The sequence below is a fragment of the Sphaerodactylus townsendi genome, linkage group LG03, assembly GCF_021028975.2.
Source record: "Sphaerodactylus townsendi isolate TG3544 linkage group LG03, MPM_Stown_v2.3, whole genome shotgun sequence".
Taxonomy (NCBI): domain Eukaryota; kingdom Metazoa; phylum Chordata; class Lepidosauria; order Squamata; family Sphaerodactylidae; genus Sphaerodactylus; species Sphaerodactylus townsendi.
This window is the reverse complement of record NC_059427.1, coordinates 116884848-116903736: the sequence shown is the minus strand read 5'-3', so window position 1 is coordinate 116903736 and position 18889 is coordinate 116884848. Positions and strand designations below refer to the sequence as shown.

The 18889-nt window shown below is 65.0% G+C and overlaps 1 protein-coding gene across 1 annotated transcript in view; it reads right to left on the bottom strand.

Annotated features, from left to right (window-relative positions):
• Positions 1 to 18222, bottom strand: part of SEPTIN9 (septin 9) — a 264354-nt gene extending 246132 nt beyond the window's left edge. Inside the window, exon 1 of the mRNA XM_048487830.1 lies at positions 17865 to 18222. Coding sequence (XP_048343787.1) covers positions 17865 to 17886 — 22 coding nt within the window. The 5' untranslated portion in view covers positions 17887 to 18222. The remainder of the gene's footprint in view (positions 1 to 17864) is intronic.
• Positions 18223 to 18889: the final 667 nt, after the last annotated feature.

Below are 18889 nucleotides of genomic sequence, written 5' to 3'. Positions count from 1 at the left end.
CCCCCCCCCACCCCCCCCCCCCCCCACCCCCCCCCCCCCCCACCCCCCCCCCCCCCCACCCCCCCCCCCCCCCACCCCCCCCCCCCCCCACCCCCCCCCCCCCCCACCCCCCCCCCCCCCCACCCCCCCCCCCCCCCACCCCCCCCCCCCCCCACCCCCCCCCCCCCCCACCCCCCCCCCCCCCCACCCCCCCCCCCCCCCACCCCCCCCCCCCCCCACCCCCCCCCCCCCCCACCCCCCCCCCCCCCCACCCCCCCCCCCCCCCACCCCCCCCCCCCCCCACCCCCCCCCCCCCCCACCCCCCCCCCCCCCCACCCCCCCCCCCCCCCACCCCCCCCCCCCCCCACCCCCCCCCCCCCCCACCCCCCCCCCCCCCCACCCCCCCCCCCCCCCACCCCCCCCCCCCCCCACCCCCCCCCCCCCCCACCCCCCCCCCCCCCCACCCCCCCCCCCCCCCACCCCCCCCCCCCCCCACCCCCCCCCCCCCCCACCCCCCCCCCCCCCCACCCCCCCCCCCCCCCACCCCCCCCCCCCCCCACCCCCCCCCCCCCCCACCCCCCCCCCCCCCCACCCCCCCCCCCCCCCACCCCCCCCCCCCCCCACCCCCCCCCCCCCCCACCCCCCCCCCCCCCCACCCCCCCCCCCCCCCACCCCCCCCCCCCCCCACCCCCCCCCCCCCCCACCCCCCCCCCCCCCCACCCCCCCCCCCCCCCACCCCCCCCCCCCCCCACCCCCCCCCCCCCCCACCCCCCCCCCCCCCCACCCCCCCCCCCCCCCACCCCCCCCCCCCCCCACCCCCCCCCCCCCCCACCCCCCCCCCCCCCCACCCCCCCCCCCCCCCACCCCCCCCCCCCCCCACCCCCCCCCCCCCCCACCCCCCCCCCCCCCCACCCCCCCCCCCCCCCACCCCCCCCCCCCCCCACCCCCCCCCCCCCCCACCCCCCCCCCCCCCCACCCCCCCCCCCCCCCACCCCCCCCCCCCCCCACCCCCCCCCCCCCCCACCCCCCCCCCCCCCCACCCCCCCCCCCCCCCACCCCCCCCCCCCCCCACCCCCCCCCCCCCCCACCCCCCCCCCCCCCCACCCCCCCCCCCCCCCACCCCCCCCCCCCCCCACCCCCCCCCCCCCCCACCCCCCCCCCCCCCCACCCCCCCCCCCCCCCACCCCCCCCCCCCCCCACCCCCCCCCCCCCCCACCCCCCCCCCCCCCCACCCCCCCCCCCCCCCACCCCCCCCCCCCCCCACCCCCCCCCCCCCCCACCCCCCCCCCCCCCCACCCCCCCCCCCCCCCACCCCCCCCCCCCCCCACCCCCCCCCCCCCCCACCCCCCCCCCCCCCCACCCCCCCCCCCCCCCACCCCCCCCCCCCCCCACCCCCCCCCCCCCCCACCCCCCCCCCCCCCCACCCCCCCCCCCCCCCACCCCCCCCCCCCCCCACCCCCCCCCCCCCCCACCCCCCCCCCCCCCCACCCCCCCCCCCCCCCACCCCCCCCCCCCCCCACCCCCCCCCCCCCCCACCCCCCCCCCCCCCCACCCCCCCCCCCCCCCACCCCCCCCCCCCCCCACCCCCCCCCCCCCCCACCCCCCCCCCCCCCCACCCCCCCCCCCCCCCACCCCCCCCCCCCCCCACCCCCCCCCCCCCCCACCCCCCCCCCCCCCCACCCCCCCCCCCCCCCACCCCCCCCCCCCCCCACCCCCCCCCCCCCCCACCCCCCCCCCCCCCCACCCCCCCCCCCCCCCACCCCCCCCCCCCCCCACCCCCCCCCCCCCCCACCCCCCCCCCCCCCCACCCCCCCCCCCCCCCACCCCCCCCCCCCCCCACCCCCCCCCCCCCCCACCCCCCCCCCCCCCCACCCCCCCCCCCCCCCACCCCCCCCCCCCCCCACCCCCCCCCCCCCCCACCCCCCCCCCCCCCCACCCCCCCCCCCCCCCACCCCCCCCCCCCCCCACCCCCCCCCCCCCCCACCCCCCCCCCCCCCCACCCCCCCCCCCCCCCACCCCCCCCCCCCCCCACCCCCCCCCCCCCCCACCCCCCCCCCCCCCCACCCCCCCCCCCCCCCACCCCCCCCCCCCCCCACCCCCCCCCCCCCCCACCCCCCCCCCCCCCCACCCCCCCCCCCCCCCACCCCCCCCCCCCCCCACCCCCCCCCCCCCCCACCCCCCCCCCCCCCCACCCCCCCCCCCCCCCACCCCCCCCCCCCCCCACCCCCCCCCCCCCCCACCCCCCCCCCCCCCCACCCCCCCCCCCCCCCACCCCCCCCCCCCCCCACCCCCCCCCCCCCCCACCCCCCCCCCCCCCCACCCCCCCCCCCCCCCACCCCCCCCCCCCCCCACCCCCCCCCCCCCCCACCCCCCCCCCCCCCCACCCCCCCCCCCCCCCACCCCCCCCCCCCCCCACCCCCCCCCCCCCCCACCCCCCCCCCCCCCCACCCCCCCCCCCCCCCACCCCCCCCCCCCCCCACCCCCCCCCCCCCCCACCCCCCCCCCCCCCCACCCCCCCCCCCCCCCACCCCCCCCCCCCCCCACCCCCCCCCCCCCCCACCCCCCCCCCCCCCCACCCCCCCCCCCCCCCACCCCCCCCCCCCCCCACCCCCCCCCCCCCCCACCCCCCCCCCCCCCCACCCCCCCCCCCCCCCACCCCCCCCCCCCCCCACCCCCCCCCCCCCCCACCCCCCCCCCCCCCCACCCCCCCCCCCCCCCACCCCCCCCCCCCCCCACCCCCCCCCCCCCCCACCCCCCCCCCCCCCCACCCCCCCCCCCCCCCACCCCCCCCCCCCCCCACCCCCCCCCCCCCCCACCCCCCCCCCCCCCCACCCCCCCCCCCCCCCACCCCCCCCCCCCCCCACCCCCCCCCCCCCCCACCCCCCCCCCCCCCCACCCCCCCCCCCCCCCACCCCCCCCCCCCCCCACCCCCCCCCCCCCCCACCCCCCCCCCCCCCCACCCCCCCCCCCCCCCACCCCCCCCCCCCCCCACCCCCCCCCCCCCCCACCCCCCCCCCCCCCCACCCCCCCCCCCCCCCACCCCCCCCCCCCCCCACCCCCCCCCCCCCCCACCCCCCCCCCCCCCCACCCCCCCCCCCCCCCACCCCCCCCCCCCCCCACCCCCCCCCCCCCCCACCCCCCCCCCCCCCCACCCCCCCCCCCCCCCACCCCCCCCCCCCCCCACCCCCCCCCCCCCCCACCCCCCCCCCCCCCCACCCCCCCCCCCCCCCACCCCCCCCCCCCCCCACCCCCCCCCCCCCCCACCCCCCCCCCCCCCCACCCCCCCCCCCCCCCACCCCCCCCCCCCCCCACCCCCCCCCCCCCCCACCCCCCCCCCCCCCCACCCCCCCCCCCCCCCACCCCCCCCCCCCCCCACCCCCCCCCCCCCCCACCCCCCCCCCCCCCCACCCCCCCCCCCCCCCACCCCCCCCCCCCCCCACCCCCCCCCCCCCCCACCCCCCCCCCCCCCCACCCCCCCCCCCCCCCACCCCCCCCCCCCCCCACCCCCCCCCCCCCCCACCCCCCCCCCCCCCCACCCCCCCCCCCCCCCACCCCCCCCCCCCCCCACCCCCCCCCCCCCCCACCCCCCCCCCCCCCCACCCCCCCCCCCCCCCACCCCCCCCCCCCCCCACCCCCCCCCCCCCCCACCCCCCCCCCCCCCCACCCCCCCCCCCCCCCACCCCCCCCCCCCCCCACCCCCCCCCCCCCCCACCCCCCCCCCCCCCCACCCCCCCCCCCCCCCACCCCCCCCCCCCCCCACCCCCCCCCCCCCCCACCCCCCCCCCCCCCCACCCCCCCCCCCCCCCACCCCCCCCCCCCCCCACCCCCCCCCCCCCCCACCCCCCCCCCCCCCCACCCCCCCCCCCCCCCACCCCCCCCCCCCCCCACCCCCCCCCCCCCCCACCCCCCCCCCCCCCCACCCCCCCCCCCCCCCACCCCCCCCCCCCCCCACCCCCCCCCCCCCCCACCCCCCCCCCCCCCCACCCCCCCCCCCCCCCACCCCCCCCCCCCCCCACCCCCCCCCCCCCCCACCCCCCCCCCCCCCCACCCCCCCCCCCCCCCACCCCCCCCCCCCCCCACCCCCCCCCCCCCCCACCCCCCCCCCCCCCCACCCCCCCCCCCCCCCACCCCCCCCCCCCCCCACCCCCCCCCCCCCCCACCCCCCCCCCCCCCCACCCCCCCCCCCCCCCACCCCCCCCCCCCCCCACCCCCCCCCCCCCCCACCCCCCCCCCCCCCCACCCCCCCCCCCCCCCACCCCCCCCCCCCCCCACCCCCCCCCCCCCCCACCCCCCCCCCCCCCCACCCCCCCCCCCCCCCACCCCCCCCCCCCCCCACCCCCCCCCCCCCCCACCCCCCCCCCCCCCCACCCCCCCCCCCCCCCACCCCCCCCCCCCCCCACCCCCCCCCCCCCCCACCCCCCCCCCCCCCCACCCCCCCCCCCCCCCACCCCCCCCCCCCCCCACCCCCCCCCCCCCCCACCCCCCCCCCCCCCCACCCCCCCCCCCCCCCACCCCCCCCCCCCCCCACCCCCCCCCCCCCCCACCCCCCCCCCCCCCCACCCCCCCCCCCCCCCACCCCCCCCCCCCCCCACCCCCCCCCCCCCCCACCCCCCCCCCCCCCCACCCCCCCCCCCCCCCACCCCCCCCCCCCCCCACCCCCCCCCCCCCCCACCCCCCCCCCCCCCCACCCCCCCCCCCCCCCACCCCCCCCCCCCCCCACCCCCCCCCCCCCCCACCCCCCCCCCCCCCCACCCCCCCCCCCCCCCACCCCCCCCCCCCCCCACCCCCCCCCCCCCCCACCCCCCCCCCCCCCCACCCCCCCCCCCCCCCACCCCCCCCCCCCCCCACCCCCCCCCCCCCCCACCCCCCCCCCCCCCCACCCCCCCCCCCCCCCACCCCCCCCCCCCCCCACCCCCCCCCCCCCCCACCCCCCCCCCCCCCCACCCCCCCCCCCCCCCACCCCCCCCCCCCCCCACCCCCCCCCCCCCCCACCCCCCCCCCCCCCCACCCCCCCCCCCCCCCACCCCCCCCCCCCCCCACCCCCCCCCCCCCCCACCCCCCCCCCCCCCCACCCCCCCCCCCCCCCACCCCCCCCCCCCCCCACCCCCCCCCCCCCCCACCCCCCCCCCCCCCCACCCCCCCCCCCCCCCACCCCCCCCCCCCCCCACCCCCCCCCCCCCCCACCCCCCCCCCCCCCCACCCCCCCCCCCCCCCACCCCCCCCCCCCCCCACCCCCCCCCCCCCCCACCCCCCCCCCCCCCCACCCCCCCCCCCCCCCACCCCCCCCCCCCCCCACCCCCCCCCCCCCCCACCCCCCCCCCCCCCCACCCCCCCCCCCCCCCACCCCCCCCCCCCCCCACCCCCCCCCCCCCCCACCCCCCCCCCCCCCCACCCCCCCCCCCCCCCACCCCCCCCCCCCCCCACCCCCCCCCCCCCCCACCCCCCCCCCCCCCCACCCCCCCCCCCCCCCACCCCCCCCCCCCCCCACCCCCCCCCCCCCCCACCCCCCCCCCCCCCCACCCCCCCCCCCCCCCACCCCCCCCCCCCCCCACCCCCCCCCCCCCCCACCCCCCCCCCCCCCCACCCCCCCCCCCCCCCACCCCCCCCCCCCCCCACCCCCCCCCCCCCCCACCCCCCCCCCCCCCCACCCCCCCCCCCCCCCACCCCCCCCCCCCCCCACCCCCCCCCCCCCCCACCCCCCCCCCCCCCCACCCCCCCCCCCCCCCACCCCCCCCCCCCCCCACCCCCCCCCCCCCCCACCCCCCCCCCCCCCCACCCCCCCCCCCCCCCACCCCCCCCCCCCCCCACCCCCCCCCCCCCCCACCCCCCCCCCCCCCCACCCCCCCCCCCCCCCACCCCCCCCCCCCCCCACCCCCCCCCCCCCCCACCCCCCCCCCCCCCCACCCCCCCCCCCCCCCACCCCCCCCCCCCCCCACCCCCCCCCCCCCCCACCCCCCCCCCCCCCCACCCCCCCCCCCCCCCACCCCCCCCCCCCCCCACCCCCCCCCCCCCCCACCCCCCCCCCCCCCCACCCCCCCCCCCCCCCACCCCCCCCCCCCCCCACCCCCCCCCCCCCCCACCCCCCCCCCCCCCCACCCCCCCCCCCCCCCACCCCCCCCCCCCCCCACCCCCCCCCCCCCCCACCCCCCCCCCCCCCCACCCCCCCCCCCCCCCACCCCCCCCCCCCCCCACCCCCCCCCCCCCCCACCCCCCCCCCCCCCCACCCCCCCCCCCCCCCACCCCCCCCCCCCCCCACCCCCCCCCCCCCCCACCCCCCCCCCCCCCCACCCCCCCCCCCCCCCACCCCCCCCCCCCCCCACCCCCCCCCCCCCCCACCCCCCCCCCCCCCCACCCCCCCCCCCCCCCACCCCCCCCCCCCCCCACCCCCCCCCCCCCCCACCCCCCCCCCCCCCCACCCCCCCCCCCCCCCACCCCCCCCCCCCCCCACCCCCCCCCCCCCCCACCCCCCCCCCCCCCCACCCCCCCCCCCCCCCACCCCCCCCCCCCCCCACCCCCCCCCCCCCCCACCCCCCCCCCCCCCCACCCCCCCCCCCCCCCACCCCCCCCCCCCCCCACCCCCCCCCCCCCCCACCCCCCCCCCCCCCCACCCCCCCCCCCCCCCACCCCCCCCCCCCCCCACCCCCCCCCCCCCCCACCCCCCCCCCCCCCCACCCCCCCCCCCCCCCACCCCCCCCCCCCCCCACCCCCCCCCCCCCCCACCCCCCCCCCCCCCCACCCCCCCCCCCCCCCACCCCCCCCCCCCCCCACCCCCCCCCCCCCCCACCCCCCCCCCCCCCCACCCCCCCCCCCCCCCACCCCCCCCCCCCCCCACCCCCCCCCCCCCCCACCCCCCCCCCCCCCCACCCCCCCCCCCCCCCACCCCCCCCCCCCCCCACCCCCCCCCCCCCCCACCCCCCCCCCCCCCCACCCCCCCCCCCCCCCACCCCCCCCCCCCCCCACCCCCCCCCCCCCCCACCCCCCCCCCCCCCCACCCCCCCCCCCCCCCACCCCCCCCCCCCCCCACCCCCCCCCCCCCCCACCCCCCCCCCCCCCCACCCCCCCCCCCCCCCACCCCCCCCCCCCCCCACCCCCCCCCCCCCCCACCCCCCCCCCCCCCCACCCCCCCCCCCCCCCACCCCCCCCCCCCCCCACCCCCCCCCCCCCCCACCCCCCCCCCCCCCCACCCCCCCCCCCCCCCACCCCCCCCCCCCCCCACCCCCCCCCCCCCCCACCCCCCCCCCCCCCCACCCCCCCCCCCCCCCACCCCCCCCCCCCCCCACCCCCCCCCCCCCCCACCCCCCCCCCCCCCCACCCCCCCCCCCCCCCACCCCCCCCCCCCCCCACCCCCCCCCCCCCCCACCCCCCCCCCCCCCCACCCCCCCCCCCCCCCACCCCCCCCCCCCCCCACCCCCCCCCCCCCCCACCCCCCCCCCCCCCCACCCCCCCCCCCCCCCACCCCCCCCCCCCCCCACCCCCCCCCCCCCCCACCCCCCCCCCCCCCCACCCCCCCCCCCCCCCACCCCCCCCCCCCCCCACCCCCCCCCCCCCCCACCCCCCCCCCCCCCCACCCCCCCCCCCCCCCACCCCCCCCCCCCCCCACCCCCCCCCCCCCCCACCCCCCCCCCCCCCCACCCCCCCCCCCCCCCACCCCCCCCCCCCCCCACCCCCCCCCCCCCCCACCCCCCCCCCCCCCCACCCCCCCCCCCCCCCACCCCCCCCCCCCCCCACCCCCCCCCCCCCCCACCCCCCCCCCCCCCCACCCCCCCCCCCCCCCACCCCCCCCCCCCCCCACCCCCCCCCCCCCCCACCCCCCCCCCCCCCCACCCCCCCCCCCCCCCACCCCCCCCCCCCCCCACCCCCCCCCCCCCCCACCCCCCCCCCCCCCCACCCCCCCCCCCCCCCACCCCCCCCCCCCCCCACCCCCCCCCCCCCCCACCCCCCCCCCCCCCCACCCCCCCCCCCCCCCACCCCCCCCCCCCCCCACCCCCCCCCCCCCCCACCCCCCCCCCCCCCCACCCCCCCCCCCCCCCACCCCCCCCCCCCCCCACCCCCCCCCCCCCCCACCCCCCCCCCCCCCCACCCCCCCCCCCCCCCACCCCCCCCCCCCCCCACCCCCCCCCCCCCCCACCCCCCCCCCCCCCCACCCCCCCCCCCCCCCACCCCCCCCCCCCCCCACCCCCCCCCCCCCCCACCCCCCCCCCCCCCCACCCCCCCCCCCCCCCACCCCCCCCCCCCCCCACCCCCCCCCCCCCCCACCCCCCCCCCCCCCCACCCCCCCCCCCCCCCACCCCCCCCCCCCCCCACCCCCCCCCCCCCCCACCCCCCCCCCCCCCCACCCCCCCCCCCCCCCACCCCCCCCCCCCCCCACCCCCCCCCCCCCCCACCCCTGGGAAGACGCTTCCCCCCCAACAACAACCCTTTAAAGGGTTGTTGTTTAGGGCGGCCTGACGCCGCCCTGGGGGGAAGGAAGCGCAGTCAGGTCGGCGCTGCTGCGTTGCAGCAGCGCCGCCTGTGCGAACGGCGGCCTGGGGGCGGCGTTTTTACCGCCCCCAGGCCGTCGTTTTTGGGCCGTGCGGAAACGGCCTTAGTTTTTTAAAGCCCTTCACTTTCAAACCATGCAATCTGCCACATTAACAAGATTTACACAAACAGGTTGCTCAGTGTATTTGTGTCTGTGGTACAGTAAAGGTTGAGGATCTTCTTCACTATATACTGCATTTTCCTCTATAATGGGAGCCCAGATATAAATTTCTGGTGGCCATCTTAGCCAATCCAACTGCATGCACAGCTGAAGAGAAAATAATTTTACTTCTTGTGAATGTATACATTACATTCACTGCTGCCCTCTTAACACTGGCTGCCAAGAAAATACATGGAAAAGTGGGGTTTGAAATTTAAAATCTGTAGTTTTGTAACCTGTGTTAATTGTGTGTCATCTTATCTTGATGATTATACATCCTATGTTTTATCTATGTTTTATTTAGACAAACTTTGTAGTGGCCTTTAGCGATATGCAATAAACATTAACATTAACTCCTTCTACTACTATTACCACTACAGCTTTCATTGTTTTACTTTTAATTTATTTTTTAAAAGATAATTAGTTCTGATGTGTGTTTTATTTTGACTATCCCCTGAGTAGTGCTGGCTATGAGGTGCTATAAAAACTCTTTTTAAAGATGATTTTTTTTTGTTCCCTTCAGAGGCTGTTTTGTTACTGCAGCACTGTAATCAATGAAAAATTCTCATTGAAAACTGTTCAGGTAATGCATTATTGACTGATGGAGCAGTTGCTTTTATTCTCTGTGCACTCCCCAGGACTGAGTGAAAACTAGTGACTGTTTACTGCCAAAGCTGGATTTATGCACAGACTCAAGAAAGTGACAGTTCAGGCCCTCAGATTATGAGGGGCTTCTAAAAAAGAAAAATCTATCCAAAAGTATTAAACTACCATTCAGGGGGAATGTTATGGGGCCTCTTAAACGTGACATAGTTGTGGGCCTCAACACATCTCAATCCATCCCTGCTTACTGTGTATCTGCTTTGTTTAAAGCACACTAAGCATTCTGCCTCCAAAATCAGATGACTGTTTATTACATTTATATCTTACCATTTTTTCCAAGTACGTGAATGAAAGCAGGGCATTGAGTTCAAGACTCCAAAGTTGTGATGTAATCAAAGTTCATAATTACCTGACTTGCAATATCTCCAGCTTGTAAATGTTTGGATATATTAAACATTGAGCATCATTTCCTTAATTTCTTCAGATAAGAGTGTGAAACAAGGTTCTTCTCACATGCAGAATCAAGATGGCTATGGTGCACTGTTCCCTGGAGCCTAACTTGGAGGAGTGGGAAGTGAAATTCTGAGGGAAAACCAATAAAGTGATGCAATATGGCCTCTCTCTTCTCTGGAAGGCAAGATTTTTCCATTAAGAGTTCTCTGAGAAAAACAAAGAGCTTATTCCAAATTGTGCCAAGAATCCAAGGAATCAGAATGCCAAAGAATACCACAGTTTGGTAAACTTGTTTCTTGTATTCAGTTCTACCATTAGAGTTTTAATTAAAATAGCCAGTTCCCCAAAATCTATTTTAATAGAAACAATAAAAGCTACAGACATGTAGCAATTATCTGATGTCTGGTAATTTAACTGGTTGCGACAGGCTATGGGCAGTTTGCCAGAATGGAGAGCACGCTGGCATTGGCATAGTGGCAACACTTTCCCCACCAAGCTGTATAAAATAAAATTCCAGCTCCATATGAAAGGCTCTGCATTAATCTTAACAAGAGAACTCATTCATCTTTGGTATCTAGTGACCTACTGTGATGTGAGGAACAACTGTTGAGACAGGGCAGTCCAGCTGTTACGGTTTACTATTTTTATTTTTGTGAGCACCAGAACCAAGCAAAACAACAAGCTGTTAATTCTGCAATCATGAAATTGTTTTACAGCATTTGACAGTTGTTGCAGTTATCCCTTGAAATCCAGTGGCAATTGGATGGATCAACGGCAAACTGTGAGGAGGCAACAGCTGCAGGTTTACAGGAGACAGGCCGAACAGCATTCACTTGGCATTCTTGTCCAGGTTCTAGTTTGTCCATAGAGTTGTGAGCACCCAGGTGGGTCCTGGTCATCTGGGATTGCAACTGATCTCCAGACATCAGTTTCCCTAGCGGAAATGGCTGCTTTGGTGGTTAGACTGTAAGGTTATATCCCGTGAGGTCGCATACTTTCCCAAATGCTGCTGCACACCCAAATCTCCAGGAATTTCTTGACCCAGAGTTGGCAACCCTAACTTGACCACAACTGATCATGGCTGATTTCCTAAGCATATGTACTGTGAGAAGTCCAATTGAATTCTGAAGGGATTACTTCTGAGTAGACATGTGTAGGAAGGACTGTATTGTAAGTATCACATCATAAAAAGGGACATATGCATTTCTAGGAGCATGACAAATCAGTATGGGGTGCTGCTGCAATGCCCTACTTCATTAATACATTTCCAGTCTGGCTTTCCATTCATGAAATACACTTCAATGTAATAAATATTTTAAATGGCACACATATTCACTAGAGTGATAAAGCAATTAAGACTGTCACAAGGGTTGCCAGGTCCCACAGCAGGGGATGAGGGTAGATCCATGTTGAAAACCCCCTGGAGGTTTGTGGATGGATCTTAAGGAGGACAGGAACCTCAGTGAGGTACAATGCCATTGAGCTGATCCTCCAAAGCATCTATGTTCTTCAAGGAAACTGATATGGGAACGAGGTGTATTTCCAAGGGATCCGCAGGTCCCATCTGGAGGCTGGAGGCTGGCATTCCTAACTGTCACTGATCCCATTTGGTCTGTGGTTACAGGGCATATCAAATATGAACATGTGAAGCTACTTGATAGCAAATCCAACCATTCATCCATATAAATATCACCCACAATAATTAGGAACGGCTGTCTGTTAGAAAGAAGTCTTCCTGGACTTGCTAACCAAGGTCCTTTAGACACAGTTCTTCCGAACACTCTCAGTCCCACCTACCTCACAAGGTATCTGTTGCAGGAAGAGGAAGGGAAAGGGGTTTGTAAGCCCCTCTGAGTCTCCTTACAATTGAGAAAGGTGGAGTATAAATCCAAGCTCTTCTTCATCTGGCAATTCTATGAAACAATGACCTCCAAAGTGTCCTATTGTTAACAGTCTTGCGTAACTTCTTTTTTTGCATTTATTATGTTAAATGTATAGGCTGCCCTTCTGCATTCGACAGGCTCAGGGCAGCTTACAACAATCAATAAATGCAATGCTAAAATAAACAATTTCAGTGCAGTAATATAATCAGAAGCCTCAACAGACTTTTGAATATTTTTTCCCAATTGAAAGTTGTGAACAGCAATCCCCCAGGGGGTGGGTGGGGGGCACTACTACTCTGCTTCTGGTACTACTCATGGTTTATTTCGTCTGCATCCTACACAATGCTTAGTAAATTTCCCTGTGCAATCCATCCTTGCACTTCTTCCCCGGGGCACTTGTAAATACCAACATTTTCAAATCCACAGAAAGTGAACATATTTATAACCTGAACATTTATTCTGGAACTGTAACTGGGAAATTAATTTTTTTGTATACTAGTTAACACAAATGTTTTTGCACCTTTTTATGCTAAGAGCATTATGATTTTTCAAACCTATGTTATTCTGAATTGGCAAGGAATTTTGTCACTTTATTTTCAAATAAGTTTCTATTACGATTTCTGAATTAATCAGATCCTATCTGATATATCAAATGTTTTCAAAAAACTGTCAAATTAGACTGAATTCTGAATAAACCTGTCATAGGATCTTTTCTATCCATCTATGTTACAGGATATACGAGCATCCTGGCCCACCTATGGTGCATTAGAGGACTATTTATTCCAGGCTACAGTTGGGAATGAGTAACTCTTCTGCCACATTTTTGTATCAGGTACAACCAATTCATTTAAGTGTTCTGATCCTGGCCTGAGATGCAAAAGAATTTCTTGGTGCCAAAAAGACATATGCTGAACAGTGACTCCCACGGAGTGTAGCATGCCCCTTAGCGCTCCTTCAAGGGCAAGTATTTCTTACTCTGACAGTAAGCCAGGTAGTGCTGGGGTATGGGAAGGGGAGGAACCTCATTGGGGTATAATGCCAAACAGTCCACCCTCCAAAGTAGCCATTTTTTTTAGTGAAACAGATTTCTGTAGTCTGGAGATCAGTTGTAATTCTGCGATATCTCCATGTCTACACCAAGAGGTTGTCAACCATAATAGTGTACCTTTTGAGATGTAAGAGGGAAGTGTGAGCTCAGTGTTAATAATAAAAAGTGAGCCTCAGCTATTAGACAATTTGGAGACAATACAAGAATCCTGTGAGCTCTTCACCCTTTGCAAACTCTGTCTTTTAGTGGACAGTTATTGTCATCTTTGGCTTAGGAAGTGGTTGTGAGATCACTGCATTTTCTGGAGCGCAATCAATCTGTAGCTATATTTTAACATCATTCTGCTACTGGTAACCAAGAGGCATTTAAGTATCCAAACCCATCCAGTAGCTGGGGAAAGAGTGACTGCACATCCCTCCATTTGTGTCAACCTAATGAATTATGAGTCCCAATACAGGCAGCTAACCAGAAGAATAAAGTCCCAGAGTGCTAATAAAGCTGAAGAAAGAATGGCCAGTTGATTCAATGGCTACTAGTATCACAATAGCTGAAATTCTGAACAAGAGGAGCACCACTATTACTTGAGTGAACATGTTACTGTTGCCCCTAACAACCAATGGGGCCTTCATGCAATGTTGTTTGCTGTAGCTACCTGGGATTTATGTCTAGGTAACTTCACAGGTCACACACAGTTCACAGTGGCTAATGTAAATAGCCTGGACCCTTGCTCTCAGCAGAAGAGAAATGTTAACACTTTTCTGACTATGGCAGAATTCCATAGGTACACTGCTGAGCCTAAAAAGCTTCTATAACTTGTATTTGAAAGTAAAGTTTACTTTGGGCCCAAGGCAAAAGTAAAATTTGTCTTCAGATACAAGACATTTTATTGCTGTATAGCTGAAGCATGGAGATCATCAGATGTACAACTTCCAATTACATGAACCATTCTGGGCATCAGCATGCCCTTTCGGTCCTTGGTTGAGCAATGGTTAACAATATGCAGACCCAGGATGACTGTTTAGAACCTGGGGAGTACAAAAACATCTGGAAGAATGTAGATGGCCACTTCCAGCCACTTTGTCACTAACTCACACAGAAAAATGCCTGTCTTTCTTGGGGAAAAAGAGTGCCAGCCCTCACCTGCATTCATTTGCATACAAAGTTATCTTTGATAAGATTCAGAAGCAGTGTAACTGTTCCTTTGGAGCTACACAGCATTCCTTCAATGATCCTTCCTTCCCGCCTTGTGTTTTAATTTGCTATTTTTCGGTTTTATATATATGTATTTTAGCTCTGATTTTAATTGTTTTTATGATACATTTTTATTTTGCCTGTTCTAATCAATAGCACCTTGGTAGGCCTGATTTTGTGAAAAGGCAGAATACAAATATAAACAAACAAACAAACACCTCAGAAAAGGTGGGAGTGTGGGTTCAACATGGATGACTCTTTGCACAGATTATTATTGAACAATATCTTGAGTAACTTGATGCTTCCTTTGTGTGTCTATGTGGAAACAGTCTTCTCAAACTTCTGGTTAAGAACAGAAGCACCCAACTAGCTAGTCATGAAGAGCTGGGAATGCTAGTGAGGCAGTCATATTAGCCAGAGCTTCTGATATTACTTTTGCCACAATAGCCACATTAGCCAGAGCTTCTGATATTACCTTTGTAGTGGATAAAGGGCCAATATTGAGGCAGCTTCTATATAATAAAAATAATTGCTTTTATTTATGTCATGTATACCCCACCTTTCTTCTGAATCAAGATGAAACATTTTCCTTTCCTCTGTTTTATCCTCACAGCAATGCTGTGAGTAGGTTTGCCAGGCCACAGCTGGCAATCCCCAGAAGCATTTAAGGGGAAGGAATGGCACACTCATGTCACACCAGTGCACTAACAGTTCCAATAAAACCCGGAAGTGATGTCATGGAATGCACGATGATAGTGCAAAAAGCCATTTGGAAATCCTGGAGTATCTTATGATGTCACTTCCAGTGAAAATTCACACCCTATTCCTTCATTTCCTCCCTTTGGTGGTTCAGGTGCTGGCAGAAAACAAACCAGATTGGCAGGGGATCTTCCTTTATAGTGGGGGACCTGGTAACCTTATCTGTGAGATAGGTTAGGCTGAGAGTGTGCACCAAGTCTAAGGTTACCCTACAAACTTCCATGGCAGAGTGGGAATTTAAACCAGGGTCTCCCAGATCCCAAGGCACCAACATAGGTAGACTCTAATCTGGAGAATCAGATTTGATTTCCCATTCCACCACATGAAGCCTGCTGGGTGACCTTTGGCCAGTCAGTTCTTTCAGAACTCTCAGGCCATTTGGAGGCAGGCAATGAAAAACCACCTTCAAACATTTCTTGCCTTGAAAACCCTGTGGGAACACATGAGTCAGCTGTGACTTGATGCCATTTTCCACCACCACTTCCAGATACTAGTGCAGCAGTGGCGAACCTATGGCACAGGTGCCAGAGGTGGCACTCAGAGCCCTTTCTGTGGGCACACGTGCACAGAGTTCATCATGGGGGGGGGAATAATAAGTGGCTGCTATCTTGTGCCAGTAGGTGGGGGGATTGATTCTCAAGAGGGTGGATTCATGGGGGTGGGGGAGATTCTCAGGTGGGGAGATTCTCAGGTGGGGGGATTCTTGGCTGTGCAGTTCACATGGAAGCACTGTGTTTCTTGAGCAAACCGTGCTGCCTCCTGCCACCAGGATCCCAACTATCTCAACTTGTGCCTGCACCCATCATGCAAATAGTAGCACAGACAATATGGGTTCACGTAAGCTGGTTCAGTTGCCTGTGCAGAATCAGCCATTGTTTCCGTGCAAGAAAAAAGTCCCAAAACCACACAGCTAAAAAATGTAATCCCAACGGTTTCTGAGCCTTCCTCTTTCAAACAAGTGCTTTGCCAAAGTGAACACAAAGAAACCCATCTTATGGTCTTCCATTGCCAGTAGCTCATTCACCTCTGTGTGTCACAATAGTTTCTTGGCAAGCAACCAACAATGACAAGGCCATCAGTGCCAATTACTCACAACGACTACCTCGAAGGCAGTAAAGGTCAAATATCATTGCCTCTGCACTGGAGAAAAAAACAGTAGAGGGGTTATTGAAAAGGTACGTAACCATCTTGCAATTGTACTGAAATGGAGCATCATAACCTGTTCTTGAAATTCAGAGACGGGTAGTAATTTAAAAGCCATGAATGGTCCCTTTGTGGATAAAATATCTGTGTAATGGAGCCACACGCAGCAAGGACATTCCCGGAGATTTGAGGATAGAACCTAGAGAGGATGAGTTTGGAGGAGGGGCAGAACTTCAGCAGTGTTATAATAATGTCATAGATTCCATGCTCCAAAGCAACCCTTTTCTCCAAGGGAACTGATCTCTGTAGTCCAGAGATCAGTTTTCATTCCAGGAGATCTCTAGGCTTTACCTGAAGGTTGGAAACCTCAGGTGTAGATCTTTGTAGAAAGTCCTACATGTACAAGAAGATACACAGCCCCTCCCAAGTACAAGAATGTTTTTACAGGAACAGACACTGTGAAAAAGAATTACAATATCCTTTGCCACCTCAGATCTTATGAAATATCTCTGTCACAATTTTGGGTTATCGAGGAATGTTGATGAGGCTTTGAATTGCACCATGCCATCTCCCAAACGTTAGGCAGCTCACCTGGGAGAAAGCACTAAAACCTATGGCGCAACAACGGGCATTTTGATGGATTACTTTGGCAGCCCAGAACACCATCGTGGCAGTGGTTCAAAGATGAGGTGGCAATGGGTTATGGTGAAGGCGGAAGCAGAGAAAGCGCCAGTGTGGGAAAGTGGAGAGGCAATTCCCCCCTTACTATGATTCTCGCTCTTGTGTCTTATAATCTGAAATGAATCTGACAGGAACATTAATCATTTTCATCAGGCTGGGAATGATGGGAACATAAAAACAGGTTATGTTCACACAAGTCTACAAGTTTAGTTTGCATTTGATCCAAGAAGACTGTACTATTTCATGTTTTCTGCCTGTATCTGTCCTTTATGTTTTATACTAAATTTCCTTCAAACAGCTCAGGGCAGTGGATATGATTCTCCAACCTCCCAACAATGCTTTGAGGTAAGTAGGCTGAGATTGTGGCAAGTGGCCCAGGGTTACTCAGTGAACTTCATGGCTCAGTAGGAATTTAAATCCAGGTCTCCTCCATTGTAGTCTGACACATCAGAGTAGTGCGACGTGTGTAGTTATAGTGTTGTGATGGGGTGCCATGTAAGAAACAGAGCTGGCATATGGTTGTTTCATCCATATAATCTAGATCCTGCTTAAAGATTAGCAACTTGTCAAATTATTTCCAGCACTGCAACTTAAGTGGCAGTGTGTGAAATTATCTCGAGGTTACTACTATATAGTTTTGTAGTATATTTAAAATCTCTCCTTCATGTTAAATATCATTTATATAGTTCTGTGTTTCCTAGTAAACACTGCTTCCAGTTTATGACAGTCATCTCCTTAGTATTCATACAACATTCCCCCCCCCCCCCAATTACATTACCCTTCAGGGATGCAGATGACGAGGAACACATATTACATATCTAAAGTTCGTAGTCCTCAGCGTTGCAACATTAAGCTTAAAAAGAAGCAAGCGGTTTCTGCTGACAGTTTAGCATCTCCACTTGCAGGATTGGCCCAGAGTTTACAGCACACGGTGTAGATGTGGTGAAAACATGTATAAACTCCTCACATTGCATCACGAAGTAGACACATTTTTGTTCTCTCTGAATGTGCCTCTACTATAACATGTGAAATGGCCTTTGGAAGTCACAGTAGGAAGTCACAGTAGGGCTGTCAGAGTTCAGTAGGTGGGACTTCTGCCTCCAGCTGTCTTTCATCTTTCATTCACATATTCATTCTTCATGTGTTAAATCCCAAGACCATCAAAACCAGTTCTTCTCTCAACCCGACACACATTCTTTAAATACAAACTGACACCTGGGAAGTTCCAACTACAGAGAACGAGAGTTTTTTCTTACATTTCCTTCAATTATGCTGTTAGCGTTCTTTCTTCCTACATATCTATAGCAAACCACTCTGAACTTTATAGAATACTTAAACACACACCAAGAGAGGATCAAACAAAACGAACACATGCTTTCTCTCCCTGTACACACAGCCCAGCTGATGGAGTCCAAGCCCCTAGGGAAGCCCTTTCTTTACTCACCTGAGTATGATGTCTTCCTCATGCTGTCCTTTTTTCCCAGCTGTTACATAGGAAAAGAGTAAAGTTTCTCCCAGCGGCTCCTGCAAGTAATCCCCAGGGTGATCCGTGACTGCTGTAATAATCCTTTTGTTCCAGCAGGCAGGGCTCAGCAGGAGAAGTGTACTCCTCCTACCCGGTACAAGTATACACAGACACAGTTGCAGCTGAGAAGGAAGTCCACAGCACTCCCATTAATTAGAACACACCTTTCCTAATCTGATGTACAGTTGTGGGCTGTTCCAGCTAGTCTAAAGCTGGGGGAGGCAGCTAGGAGAAGAACTCAGCTAGAGCACTACTTTAACCTTTTCTCCTCAGTGCACAAATTAGCCCTGGCACATGTTCCTACTCACTCACGCCAGGGCTCAGAGATCCCCTTCAGGTTTAACCTATGTATGCTGATGGAGGTCTTTTGACTTCCCTCCCACTGGGTTCCTACACAGTCACTTTCTCCCCCTCCCTCTACTACTTTCTCTTCTGGGTAGGTCAAAGTTGAGCTACAGACAAGTAGTCTCTAGTTCAAAGTACATCATAGCCTGTCAGGCTGCGTAAGGTAAACAACTCTCCTCTTCCGCCTTCCAAAGGCACACAGAAAGGAAAGGCTTGCTCAAGGCGATAAAGTTATGTAAAGGCATTTGCTCAAATCCTGTAGCCTTAAGATGCTACATGCATATATGCAGCCATTCATTACTTGGAAAGGAAACAGGCTATTGGCAAGCTGCACTTAATACTACTAACCCTAATATTTTATGGAAAAGAGGCTTGGGTTTTGTTACAGCCTGCATGTCTTACCACTCCCAGGACTGTTAATAGAAATGACAACACACTGCTGGCACAGTTCTCTTGCAAAATGCACCATAAATAATTATGAGTGAGAAGGCTGAGGATAGTGTTTATATGGAAAACAGAAATAAAAAGTGGGGAAGGGGATAAAAACACTCCTTCAAAAAGGAGGCAATGCTCAAGCCAAAAGGAACTCTTGGTGCATG